Source organism: Alosa pseudoharengus, unplaced genomic scaffold, assembly GCF_046254945.1.
Source record: "Alosa pseudoharengus isolate Yale_2024_CS ecotype anadromous, Long Island Sound unplaced genomic scaffold, YU_APseudo_1.1 YU_APseudo_1.1_scf_8, whole genome shotgun sequence".
In the NCBI taxonomy this organism is placed as follows: Eukaryota; Metazoa; Chordata; class Actinopteri; order Clupeiformes; family Clupeidae; genus Alosa; species Alosa pseudoharengus.
In genome coordinates, this window is record NW_027468870.1 from 2013133 (window position 1) to 2026484 (window position 13352).

At 42.0% G+C, this 13352-nt stretch overlaps 2 protein-coding genes across 3 annotated transcripts in view; one reads left to right on the top strand and one right to left on the bottom strand.

Annotated features, from left to right (window-relative positions):
* The first annotated feature begins 4467 nt into the window (after nt 1-4467).
* guca1d (guanylate cyclase activator 1d) lies at nt 4468-8358 on the top strand. Its single transcript, XM_076274078.1, has 4 exons — nt 4468-4662; nt 5920-6069; nt 7773-7860; nt 8030-8358. Exons 1-4 carry the CDS (start codon nt 4468-4470, stop codon nt 8161-8163), a joined length of 567 nt encoding a protein of 188 aa, XP_076130193.1. The 3' UTR covers nt 8164-8358.
* Nucleotides 8359-13078: 4720 nt separating this feature from the next.
* alg8 (ALG8 alpha-1,3-glucosyltransferase) overlaps nt 13079-13352 on the bottom strand; it is a 21477-nt gene continuing 21203 nt past the window's right edge. For both annotated transcript variants that reach the window (XM_076274282.1, XM_076274283.1), the window contains one exon: nt 13079-13352. This exon is cut by the window's right edge and continues 441 nt beyond it. The gene's annotated coding sequence lies outside the window, so the exon portion shown is untranslated.

Below are 13352 nucleotides of genomic sequence, written 5' to 3' on the forward strand. Positions count from 1 at the left end.
GAAAAAATAACTGATTAAAAAAAATAGTGTAGATTAATCGATTCCGTATGACCTTTGACCCCGAGCCGTTCCAGTTAGTAACCATTACTGTAAAATGAAGGAGAGAGAAGAAAATGTGCTGCCTAGATCATTGATTGGAACATTTACTTTTTAAAAACGGCCTGATGGTGTTGACAAAAATAATGTGTTGATTAAAATAAAGTCCTCTGCAATGTCTGCAGCAAGGAATTTGCTCACCGGAGTTTGTCAACTCTAAAGTTGCACATCAATGGAAAGAAATAGTGTTGACATTGAGGAGAGTGTTGATTTATTTTCATTGTGACCCCTAGGTTATATCTGTGGCATGAAATGCCTTGTATGTGAAAAAAACTTCTTCCCGAAGCACTTTTGAATTTATTTCCTCAGCATATTAGGTCATATCATAGATTATTATGGCCATTATTTGAACAGTGAAAATAATAATAAAAGAGTTTTTGAACTTTAATGTCACTAATGCTGATTATTCAATGATTCATTTGAATTTAAATATTTAAAATACTTTCTCAGCAAAAATGATATATGCGATTAATTTAGATTAATTAATCACAGAGTATGTAATTAATTAGATATTTTTTTTAATCGATTGACAGCCCTAATAAAATCATATTGCAACACATAAACAGATTTTGAGCAAATTGGTACACTGCAATATAGTATCTGACAGTACATTATAGGGAACATAAAAGTGACATTAGGTGCACTCTAATTCAAACAACAGGCAGAGTGCAAAGCCTAATGCCTAAAACTAAATCAACTAGATATACTACAAAGCGGTACAAAATATGACCACAGCTCAGTCCTGTACATTCCCTCTAACTAGACTTTGAGTATGACGGCGTCAGGCTAGTCTCCGTTCCTACTCTCGCAACTTCTCTGGAAATGGAAATGAGTTTGTGCAAAGCTTATAGGCGGAGCAGGATTGCTGCTCTTACTGCATGTCTATGGGAGCCAAATGGGGATCCTGTCTGATTCCTGTCTGCATAAAGAGGCATGTCATTGACGTATTGATGACGTTCCACCTGTCAGACAGCTAGCAACCGGCCAACAGCAGCAGAATAAATAACGGGCGCACACCTGATATAAGGTCAATTTTCTCCAGACTCTCAAATGCCTGAAATGGTGAGAATGGTTTGGGGATCATGAAGACGTGCCCAACATTCATATTTCTACATAACTCAATAGAACCAAGATCTTGTGGTGAAATTCTGAGCTATGCCCATAGACTTCAATGGAGCAGTCGCTGCCTCTGCTCTGCATAAAGGGGGATTTTGACCCCCCCCTCGTGTGATCCGGGTTCCCGGAAGTGGCTCCTGATGAAGCGTCTTGCTCTGCCATGTATAATCTTTGGTGTGTGCTAGGTAGGGTTGGGTATCGTTTGGGTTTTATCCGATACCGGTGCTAAATCAATACTTTTAAAACGGTGCCGGTGCCTGAACCGGTACTTTGTTTTTAAAATGTTTTAAATTAAAATGGTCTAAAGCATGAATTGCTTTTTTTTTTATTGATAAGACAATTTTGAACATGAAATTGAACTGTTATGTTCAATTTACTATCAATATCTCATTGCTCCTACGAATAATACATTTAAATGTTAAAACAGCTTGCCATGCATGCACACACAATGGTGAGCTCTGCTTTCAAGTTTACCCAGGGTAGGCGGTTTGCCATAATGCATGTTAAAACCGCTTGCCATAAAACTGCCAGGTCATGGACAACTGCATTTGAAAGCAAGCTAATCTAACAGGGACTCTATTTTCCAGTTAATTCAGTGTGTTCCCAAATGCTTCAAGAAATGTCTTGTCTTAACCCATAACACGCAGTAGTTTTGAACATGTTAGGCTACATGTCGGTGTTGAAGTGTTTAGATTCCCAGTGCTAGCCAAGTATTTTAACAGCAACTATGGCTATTCGCTAACACCAGTCAGCTGAGTTTAATTAGCGATAACGTACGGAGATGGTTTCGTAGCCTCTTTGACAGCTCAGTGACATCAGGTATGTAACCTACATATTTATGTTTTTGCCAGCGAACTTTTAACATGATCTTCATATTCATTGTGATGCTATATGGGCCTCATGCACATGAAAGATTAATATCATGCCATTATGTTATTTTACACACCGTGAAATAAAGTTTTCACCTTACAACTTTGCTGATAACATTTCAAATAAATGTCAGTTAGCGCATTAGCAAGGATATTGTGTAATGTATAGGCTAGCCTACTGTTGACGTTGTTTCATAGCCTTTTGCTTGTGTGTAGTTAGGCCCACTGCTAGATTTTGACAGGAGCTCGCATGTCGCTTTAAAGTAAGCTACTTGGGCTCACGCAAGCTGTCAAACACTGTCCACTCGCCTATGTGGTGCACCCCTCTGGTTTATACATCCAGTGTTTATCATATGTTAGCTAACTGTATCTGGATGTGTTGCTATCAGAGCAAGACGTTAGAGATGGCGCATGACATGCAGTGATGCCTCGTATACATTTTTTTTATTAAAAAAAAAACGCTATTTAAGCACCGAAATGAGGCACCGAAATCCACGTTGTTATTCGATGCAGTTACTACCGTTTGTGTCGGCACCGGTGCCATATTAGAACCGTGTTTCGGTGCCCAACCCTAGTGCTAGGGGTGTGATGAGATCTCGCCATACAAAAATGTCACAATATTTCTCATCAAGGTTAAAATCTGTCTTGTGGAGAGACCGATATGGAAGTATCCAGGTGTAGCCAGCATGACTGACCAGTCTGACTAAATTAGCATAAAAGATGCCCCCCCCACACACACACCACTAAATTAGCATAGAACATGCCCCACACACACGCCACTAAATTAGCATAGAACATGCCCCACACACACACACCACTAAATTAGCATAGAAGATGCCCCTCAATGATCTCTCAATTACACTGTTTTCCCTAAAACACACTAGCATTCTTATGACCTAGTCTCCACTAATGAGGATTTGCTGGTATGGTGTGCTGTGTGTTAAACATGTCAAATCCTGACAGAGTGACAGATTGTTTAGTTATGGCCAGACTGTACTTAGCATAGTAACAGTTTTAGTTACAGCTCTCACAAAGGCAATCCCACCCAGAGGAGCAACCGTGTCCTGGCGACACCTCCAGCCACTTAATCCTCTGCTTTGATGAGAAGATCGGTGACCCTCGACCTCTCCTGGCTCCTAGTGAGGGCTATCTTCTCAAGCTTAAGTGCTGCCCATGGGCTGTCAGGACCACAGACAGAGATCTGTGAAACAGATATTATTGCCATGGCAACACTCGGAGCATGGGTCCACCCCTCACTTTGAGTAAAAACATTTACAATTTACAAAATTGACAAAGATTACATTTATTAAAGCAATAAAAGTGGAAATATCCAGGTGGTACTTTTTTAAGGCACTGCATCTGAGACAACATTATGTTCTGGTCCATTAAGTACTTATTAATTATTTTAATATTTCTTTATTATTAATTTTAATATTTCTTTAGTTTTATTATTAATTTTAATATTTATTTATTATTAATTTTAATATGTATTTAGATCAGAATAAGCAGAGTACAGGTGCTCCATCAGATCTGCACTGTTACATGATTTTCTGTTCTTTTGACTTTTATGCATTTACATTGAGACAACTGACATCATTGACATTGAGACAACTGACATCATTTAGATCGAGACCACTGACATCATTTACACTGACAACTGACATCCTTTACACTAGAACATGATTGTCTTGATCATGGAGATTAAAAGACTACAACACTAGAACATAATTGTCTTGATCATGGAGACTAAAAGACTACAACACTAGAACATAATTGTCTTGATCATGGAGACTAAAAGACTACAACACTAGAACATAATTGTCTTGATCATGGAGATTAAAAGACTACAACACTAGAACATGATTGTCTTGATCATGGAGATTATAACATGTTTTATGGACATGTTCATATAGCTAGAGTCCCAAGTGGAGTGTGATGTCTGCAGTGGGCTGTGATGACCCAGCATTGGGCTGTGATGACCCAGCATTGGGCTGTGATGACCCAGCATTGGGCCAGGCTGAGCAAAGACCATCGGCCAGCGGTGGCGACACCCTTCCCATGTTACCCCCCCCACCCGCCCCACTACACTTCCTCTCCTCTGCTCCCTGGCTGCGGGCCGAGCCGTTATCTCATTAGCGTCGGAGTTATTTCCAGAGGCCCGGCCTTTTTAGTGGCCCTAAGAGGTTTAGCTGAAGTGCTCTGCTCTCAGCGTATCTGCCGTGGCCAGTGCAGCTCAGTCCCTGTCATGCTCATCAGGACGGTTCGGAGCTACAGACTCTAGCTGGACGCAGGACTAGCCGCCACTGCAGGAGCTCCACACACACACACACACACACACACAGAGGACCCTGGCCCGAGGTCTCCGCAGACACACCGCTTGGTCACCATGGGGAACCAGCACGCCACGCTGGACGACATCCTGGCCGAGGACATGCACCACTGGTACAACAAGTTCATGAAGGAGTCGCCGTCCGGCCTGATCACGCTGTTTGAGCTCAAGGCCATCCTGGACCTGCAGGGCATGAACGAGGACGCCAACGCCTACGTTGACCAGGTCTTCTTCACCTTCGACATGGACGGGGTAAGAACACGCGTGCCCGCAGCTCGCCCGCAGCGCGCCCGTGTGGTCCGTCCTGGCCTGGTACAGCTTCACGCCGGAAGCAAGCCAGAACTGGGCCGGATGTGTACCATGATCAGCAGCTGCACTGCGGGCTGTGACATTATGGGCTGTAGTATTATGGGCCTTATTTGCATGACAGGCGCAGTGTAAAGTCTCAAGGCTAGCTGAAGCTAATTCAATAACTAGGCAAAATCTATTTGCTAATTTAGCACCGCGGGCACGCCCTTAACCGCAAACACAATGAGTCAGCTGAGTGCTCTCACATGCAAGAGAATTCATCAAATTGGAATTCATCCAAGAGACAGACAGATTTTGCCCATCGTTTAAATTAGGGCACACAAGACAGACAGACTTTGCCCATCATTTAAATTAGGGTCGTAACGAATGACACTGATGTATTCGCTTTTCCAAACTCCTGATGTCCCCTTTACATGGTGCCCATGGCAGAGTACTATGTACACATGTATTTAAAGGGTGAGAAGAGAGAAAGCTCATAGTTAAGCGTGTTGGTGAAATACAGATCGATCAGGTCTGAAAAAGACTGATTTCCCACTGGAGCACTGGAGGTTTAACGTTTGCCATTTTCAGTAGGTCTGTACCCTGTGAAAATCTGCTTAAGGACTCAAGCCTATCCAGAACAGCTTATGGGGACAAGTGTGATGAGTTAATTTACCCAGTGTGCCTCTGACCGCTGAGACGTTGGTGACTCAGTTTTTATTATTACAACACATCTTACAAAATCCTCTCAAAGTAGGTTCGCCATTATTTGTTTATACGTTTGCAAAACCAATATTCTCTCTCACCATAGTTTATAGTTAAATAACTTGATGTATTATCAACCTGGGTCTCTCTCACCATAGTGAATAGTTAAATAACTTGGTGTATTATCAACCTGGGTCTCTGAGAAGTGAGTTCACTGTAGGCTGTGCCCTATCAAAACTATTAGCAGCTAGTTTAAGCTATTAGCCGCTAGTTTAAGCTATTAGCCGCTAGTTTAAGTAGCACACTGTACTGATATGATACATGCGAGCTATGAAAACAGGTTGCTCAGCTTCATGACTGTATTCTAATTTGAGTATCTTATTTACAACTCGTAGGCCTGGAATCACTGATCAATGGCTAACTTTCTTCATAAATAAAATGTTGAGATGTTGTTCATTACTGGTTTGGCTGGATCCAACTGGATATAACTCAGGTCTTGGATTTCTCCTTCTTCAGGATGGCTACATAGACTTTGTGGAGTACATCGCTGCCGTCAGCTTGATGCTGAAGGGGGAGATCAACCAGAAGCTCAAGTGGTACTTTAAGCTCTTCGACCAGGACGGGAACGGCAAGATCGACAAAGACGAATTGGAGACAATATTTACTGTGAGTGCAGTGCTGACATGCTCTGAGGTCTGAATGTGCTGTTATTCTGCTTGAAACATCCAAACCACTCTCTCACATCTGTCCTGTTGAGAAACTAACCCAGGTCTAGACTGGACTTGACTAGAGACTAAACCAGTGGTTCTTAAACTTTTTGTCTGGCGACCCCACAAAAAAGTATGGCGAGGTCTGGCGACCCCACTTTCCCCAAACCCATTCTAAGACCTTACTCAAATACCCCCCTCAAACGTTAACAACTAAATCAAGCAAAAACGAGAAAGCAAAGTCATTTGTTTTATTTACTCCATATGAACAAGAACCGAGAAAACCAAACAATCACGATTAAACAAGTGTAGGCTGCCGCCATATCAGATCAGAGCGCTATGTGCGTAGCGCGCGCACACACACAAGCACACACACACATACACATGCAGCATTAGGCCAGGCCTACAACGTTACATTAATTATATTTATGGCGATAACAATAACAGTATTTTTTTATTTCCCTTTTCTGGTTTACTATCTTTAACAATTTCAATGGGAAGGGTGGGCATGCTTCCGTGAGCAAGTTTAATTCTAGGAGGAATGCTGCATACGGCGACACAGAGATTTTCCTCCACGGTGCTGAGCCGACATCTGTATTTTGAGATGTCGTTTCATTTTGACAGTTTTTAAGCTCTCATTCGCCAGAACATCGCCGCAAATCACACAGTGTGGGTGGTCGAGGTTATCTTTAACTTGGCAAGTGAATGCATATTTCAGAAATTCTTTCTGATAAAGCCGATCGCGCCGTTTGTTCTTTTTTATTCTCACCGGCCTGTAGACTTGTCCCATCTGAGGATCACGGAGGAGTAGACGCACTTGTAGATGGCACTTCCGAGCTTTTGTTCATTTTTTAAGCAGCCACCTGTCCTTTTTGGCTAGTAGGCTACCTATGTCTTTTGTTTTGTTTTACTTAAAATAGCGGGAACAAGTTGAGTCTGCATAGTGGGAGCAGATAGTTACATTGTTTCTATCCGCGGACCAGTAGCCCATAGACTGAACCAGATCTCGTTGAAAGACGAAAACATTTCCCTCTCTTCTCTTAACTGCGTGTAAATAAGAAAAAGGCAGAAAAGGCCAATATAATTTTCCTTTGTTTCCCCTAATAATATTTTCAGACTGAATACAGAAAATAATTGGCGACCCCATGGAAGTTTTTGGCGACCCCTAGTTTAAGAATCACTGGACTAAACTAACCCAGGTCTAGACTGGACTTGACTGGAGACTAAACTAACCCAGGTCTAGACTGGACTTGACTGGAGACTAAACTAACCCAGGTCTAGACTGGACTTGACTGGAGACTGACTACAATGCACCCTACAATGATCATATAAAATAAATAAATAAAGTGTCTCACCTGCTGGTCCAGTATTTCAGTTCAGTCTGGGATTACGTGTTGTGAGATTAAATGTGTCAAGCAGAACGGGTTAAGAAAGAAATTGGAGATAATCTGTCGGTGAACTGACATCTAATCTGACCTTTTTTGAACCAATAACAGAAGTTTGAGGAATAAATCTATACCTGTGTCTGGCTACATGCTTTTTTGTCTTCAGATGTAGGGATCTACTTCAATGTGAAGAAGTACAGATTATTTGTTTTAGATATTACTTCAATTAAAAGTTACTGAGTTTTTATATGTTCTTTTTCTTGGTTTCCAAAAACAGGCCATTCAAGACATCACCCGAAACCGTGATGTCATTCCTGAGGAAATAGTGACCCTTATATTTGAAAAGATTGATGTCAATGGAGAAGGTAAGACATTACCACCGCAATACATTCACATAATTTTGTAGGCATGCCGGACACAAAAGAGATATTTTCCTGATATTTCATTGTTATCTTAAGTAAATATGTTTAAAAATATGTAAAAAAGTTTAGGACAGACCTCTAATAAGGAATGTTTTGTGTCTTCGTTCTTCAGGTGAGTTGACGTTGGAGGAGTTTATTCAAGGGGCAAAGGAGCACCCGGACATCATGGAGATGATGAAGAACCTCATGGACCTGACCCCTGTTCTACTCATCATCGTCGAAGCCCGGCAGTTAAAAAATAAATAAGTGACCAGCAGGCGCGGGAGTGCTGGGCAGAACTGTGAACTAACCCAGAACTCTCTCAACTAGAAGAATCTTCCCTTTATTGAACGCACCCAACAACTACATGAAAAACATGAACATACTTACTGACCAGCTATGAATCTGTGGACATGGACTGTGGACTGCGTCTCTTCGCACCCAGAGAATGACACAGAACTCCATCCCATCACTCATCTATAGAAACACCCATTATACGTGCAGGGCCGTAGGGACTTGTACACCTTATACCCTGAGAGTGTGTGTGTGTGTAGTGTGTAGTTGAACCCCACGAGACTCTGAGTGTGTGTGTGTGTGTGTGTATGTGTATGTATGGTTGAACCCCGCAGGATTCTTGAGCTCTGCCTCTTGGCTGGACACTCCTGGACGTTCCTGTGGTTTGCCGCTGATCCCTTAATGCTTTCAGGGGCCTGAGCGGACTGTACCTGCGGGAGGAGACTGAGGGCTGCATGGAGTCTTTTTAAAGAAGGGCTCATCTCCCATGGCAACACAGACATGGCGACGGCTCTGAGGAGAGCTGGCAGCCTGGATGGTTATATAACCTGGACTGGCGTGAATCTACTTGAAGAAAGCATTTTGAATTCACCAGACAACTTGACGTCTGCAGAATGTTAGATTGGAAATTGTATCCTCTCTCTCTCTCTCTATATATATAGAGGCTGCAATTTTGATACACAGAGTCCTGAGCCACTTGTGCACCTTGGAAGCATGGGAATTTCTGACTATTGCCTTGAAAGTCATATTTCCCGAGCCAATGGTGCTCTGTACCCATTAATTTACGCTTAAAATGACTCAGTTACACTTGGGACTAGCTCTGAAGATCTAGAAGCTTCCTCCTGCCACTCTAAACTATGATTGCAATGTACCTGAGACACATAAATAATAATCAAAGTCCAATCAACTGAACATTTATAACAAATGAGGTCAATGACATCGTCATTACAACCCAGCCTTGTGACCCCAGACCCTAATACGGCCCAGACCCTGATGACTGAGTCTGACCTGATCTGACCTGTGGCCAGTGCAGCTTGACCACACCTCCTCAAGCTCACGCTTGATCTCTTAATGCTGTTAAGGATCCCAGATGATTCAAGGGCTTGACCCGCTGCAGAGGGGGTGAACTGAGTACAACACCGGAGGCTTTTTTGGAGACGGTGAGGCTGAGCTGGGGACATATGCAGGACAGGACAGGACATGCGCAGAAGAGGAGAGGAGAGGAGGAGAGGAGAGGGGAGAGGAGGAGAGAGAGGAGTGGAGAGGAGGGGAGGGGAGGAGAGGGGAGAGGAGGGGAGGGGAGGGGAGAGAGGAGAGGAGGGGAGGGGAGAGGAGAGGCTTGACATACTGCGCTCATCTAGAGTGTGTGAATGGATATAAATTAACTACGACGTTATATAGTGTGTGAATGGATGTAAATGAACTATGACGTTACTGTAAATTGAAAATGCTATCTCAACCTAGCGTGACTATGCTATCTCCACCTGGCGTAAGGGATCAGTTGAAGTAATGCAGATGCACAAGAACAGTCAAGGGATATTAATATGACACATTATCAATGTGACACAATTGTCAAGTGTTATCAATGTGGCGTGAAAAAGACATTGGCAAGTTATTGTCCATTCACATTGATCTTATGTTGGTCTTTGACTACTAGGCTTCAATCTACCATGGGCAGACAGACAGCACTGCAACATGTGCTGCCCTAACGGGAACCTCCAATTGTGGCCTTGAGAAACCACATCTCTCCAGACCCTGGAGGTGTTCACAACCCTCCTCAAGCTCACATATCACCAACCGACAATCACTGAAGGACTCAGTTAAGAAATCAACTAAATCTGCAGTTTTCCCTGAACTCATAGGCCTACTTCAGTGTTTCCCATACATTGATTTATTTGTGGCGGCCCACCACAATATCAACATTGACCACCACACAATGATTTTCCAGGTTGTACTAAATTGTGCTTAAATCTTGTTAGCATCATAACCACTAATTTGCTCAAAACTGTTGCATTCAAGTTAATTTTGCAAACCTACCACCACAAATAGAATTCAATTCTGTGGGAAATACTGTACTTGTAATCACTAACAATCGCCAAACGATAATTAATAAAGGATACGAAATCGGCACTTTAAACCTCTTTATGTTAGTTACTAGGCAACAGAAAACCCTTCCTGCAACACTGCTGGTTTGATGGGCTCATGCTCTGCACATAACCTACTTTGTTGGATGGGTGATGGATGTGGAACACATGTTCATAGCGTAGCTTAGCCTGCAGTCTAGGCAGCCATCCCTCATACACATTCACACGTTCATAGCGTAGCTTGGCCTGCAGTCTAGGCAGCCATCCCTCATACACTCCTCACATGTCCTTTAGTTTCAGTAATGCTCAAACAGGTTATGCTGAAGCATAGAGTTGCAATCCGCAGACAGTAATGTAATACTAGTGTGTAGGCCTATGCATCTTTCAGTGAACACCAACACCACCAACATCATGACCTGCTGAGTCTTCACTAGTAGCTGCATCATGTCTAGTCACATGTTCATGTTTATATACAGTTATTCTCACCACTGACAAATGAGAAGCAATGGAAAGGGTTTTATAGGCACGTGTCATTTTTTGAGAAATGTTTTTTATATCATGAAAATTGCTGAATGTATTTGTATGAGGCTGAGAATGGGGCAATTTAAAGTACAGTGTATTTTTCTTTATTGTAAATAGTCTGTTTTTTAAATAAATAAAAAACTTACAGTACCAAAACTGTCTTCCAAGAGATTTAAGTTTGTAAGAGATTATTGTACTCAATTCTAGTCTAGAATTTGAGTCTGATACTGCTCCGTTGGGATATGATAATGGTGATTATGGTGCGTGTTTTTAACTGATACTGCTCCGTTGGGATATGATTATGGTGAGTGTTTTTAACTGATACTGCTCCGTTGGGATATGATTATGGTGATTATGGTGATTATGGTGCGTGTTTTCAACTGATACTGCTCCGTTGGGATATGATTATGGTGAGTGTTTTTAACTGATACTGCTCCGTTGGGATATGATTATGGTGATTATGGTGCGTGTTTTCAACTGATACTGCTCCGTTGGGATATGATTATGGTGATTATGGGGATTATGGTGATTATGGTGATTATGGTGATTTAACTGATACAGGGGTTCTTCTTCTGCCGTCTTCTTCTTCACAAATGCCTTAATATTGTTTTCTGGTTATTATATCTTGTACAACAGACGTGACAGCATCTAAATGTCTTCCTTTTAGCAACAGCGTTTTTTGTTAGGAAGAACCAGGAAGAATTAATCACTTTAATTAATTAAATGTCACTAGACATTGTACCATACTGAAAGCTAATATTTTATCACTAGCAACCTACATCTGTCCTCTGTTAAACACAGTTGCATTTTCAGCTCTGAACAAAACCGTTCAGGAGTTCTGGTCGGAACCGTAACCGAGCAGCTCTGGTTCAGGCATAGTTGCTCCACGATGGAAAAAGTCCAGACCGAACTTCCCGACCTCAAATTTTGTGGGCGGGGTTATGTTTGGCTGGCTTCCAGGCTAGTCCAAGTATAAGTAAGTATAAGTATATAAGTATATATACTCTTTTGATCCCGTGAGGGAAATTTGGTATCTGCATTTATCCCAATCCGTGAATTAGTGAAACACACTCAGCACACAGTGAGGTGAAGCACACACTAATCCCGGCGCAGTGAGCTGCCTGCTACAGCGGCGCTCGGGGAGCAGTGAGGTGTTAGGTGCCTTGCTCAAGGGCACTTCAGCCGTTCCTACTGGTCGGGGTTCGAACCGGCAACCCTCCGGTTACAAGTCCGAATCGCTAACCGGTAGGCCACGACTGCCAAAAAGGCACATTATGTTTAGGCATGTTTGGATTAGGCATGTTGGCGTTGCATTAAAAAACTTATAGAACATCCGTCTCTTTATTTCACCTCAGCACGAGGAAACACCAAATAGGAAATAACACTATCACATATTCAGAGTACTTGTCTTGGGTGACAGGCTACCTAATACATACATGTTGAGTAATACAATAAATGTAGGCTTTATCAAACACCTCGTATCATAACATTATTTATCTGGCTATCTAACTGGGTTAGCATAGTGGCTATAGCAGTTACTATATTACCACAACTACCATAGCAGTTACCATATTACCACAACTACAATAGCAGTTACCATATTACCACAACTACCACAGCAGTTACCATATTACCACAACTACCACAGCAGTTACCATATTACCACAACTACCACAGCAGTTATCATATTACCACAACTACAATAGCAGTTACCATATTACCACAACTACCATCGCAGTCAGCATAGTACCACAATTACCATAGCAGTTACCATATTACCACAACTACCATCGCAGTTAGCATAGTACCACAATTACCATAGCAGTTACCATATTACCACAACTACCACAGCAGTTACCATATTAACACAACTACCATCGCAGTTAGCATAGTACCACAACTACCATAGCAGTTAGCACAACTACCATAGCAGTTACCATACTATGGTAACTGCTATGGTAGTTATGGTACTATGGTAACTGCTATGTAGTTATGGTAATGTGCTGCTATGGTAGCAGTTACCATAGTACCATAACTACCATTGCAGTTAGCAAAATACCACAACTACCATAGCAGTTACCATAGTACCATAACTACCATAGGAGTTAGCACATTACCATAACTACCATAGCAGTTAGCATAGTATGACAACTGCCATAGCAGTTAGCAGTTGATTTCAGGTTCATCTCAGTTTCAGTACGCTATGCAGCACTCACATGCACTTTATGCAATCTAACCTCGTAGCTAATTAATATTTAGCATAACAACACAAGAACAGCTGATTTTGTGATCACTTTTTATTTGCAGGGCAAAGGAAAAGTATCTGATGGTATATAAAACGGGATAACGGTAGAAAAAAAACAACTCATTTGTATTTGGTCTATTTTCATTGAGCAGCCCCAATACTAACCCCTGGACAGAATATGAAATCACATTACTGGAACTCTAACCAAGCCCAACTTAATCCCACTGAAACCAATGCATTTAATTCTTGACAATCAATAAGTGCAATAGTAACTAGATGTATGCATCCTTTTAACATAAACACACACACTC

What these genes read in the sequence shown, in the direction of transcription:
- guca1d (XM_076274078.1), top strand. Translation starts at nt 4,468, where the DNA reads ATGGGGAACCAGCACGCCACGCTGGACGACATCCTGGCCGAGGACATG. An exon ending in TCACCTTCGACATGGACGGG is followed by an intron (nt 4,663 to 5,919) that starts GTAAGAACACGC and finishes CTCCTTCTTCAG; the next exon opens with GATGGCTACATAGACTTTGT. An exon ending in GATTGATGTCAATGGAGAAG is followed by an intron (nt 7,861 to 8,029) that starts GTAAGACATTAC and finishes TTCGTTCTTCAG; the next exon opens with GTGAGTTGACGTTGGAGGAG.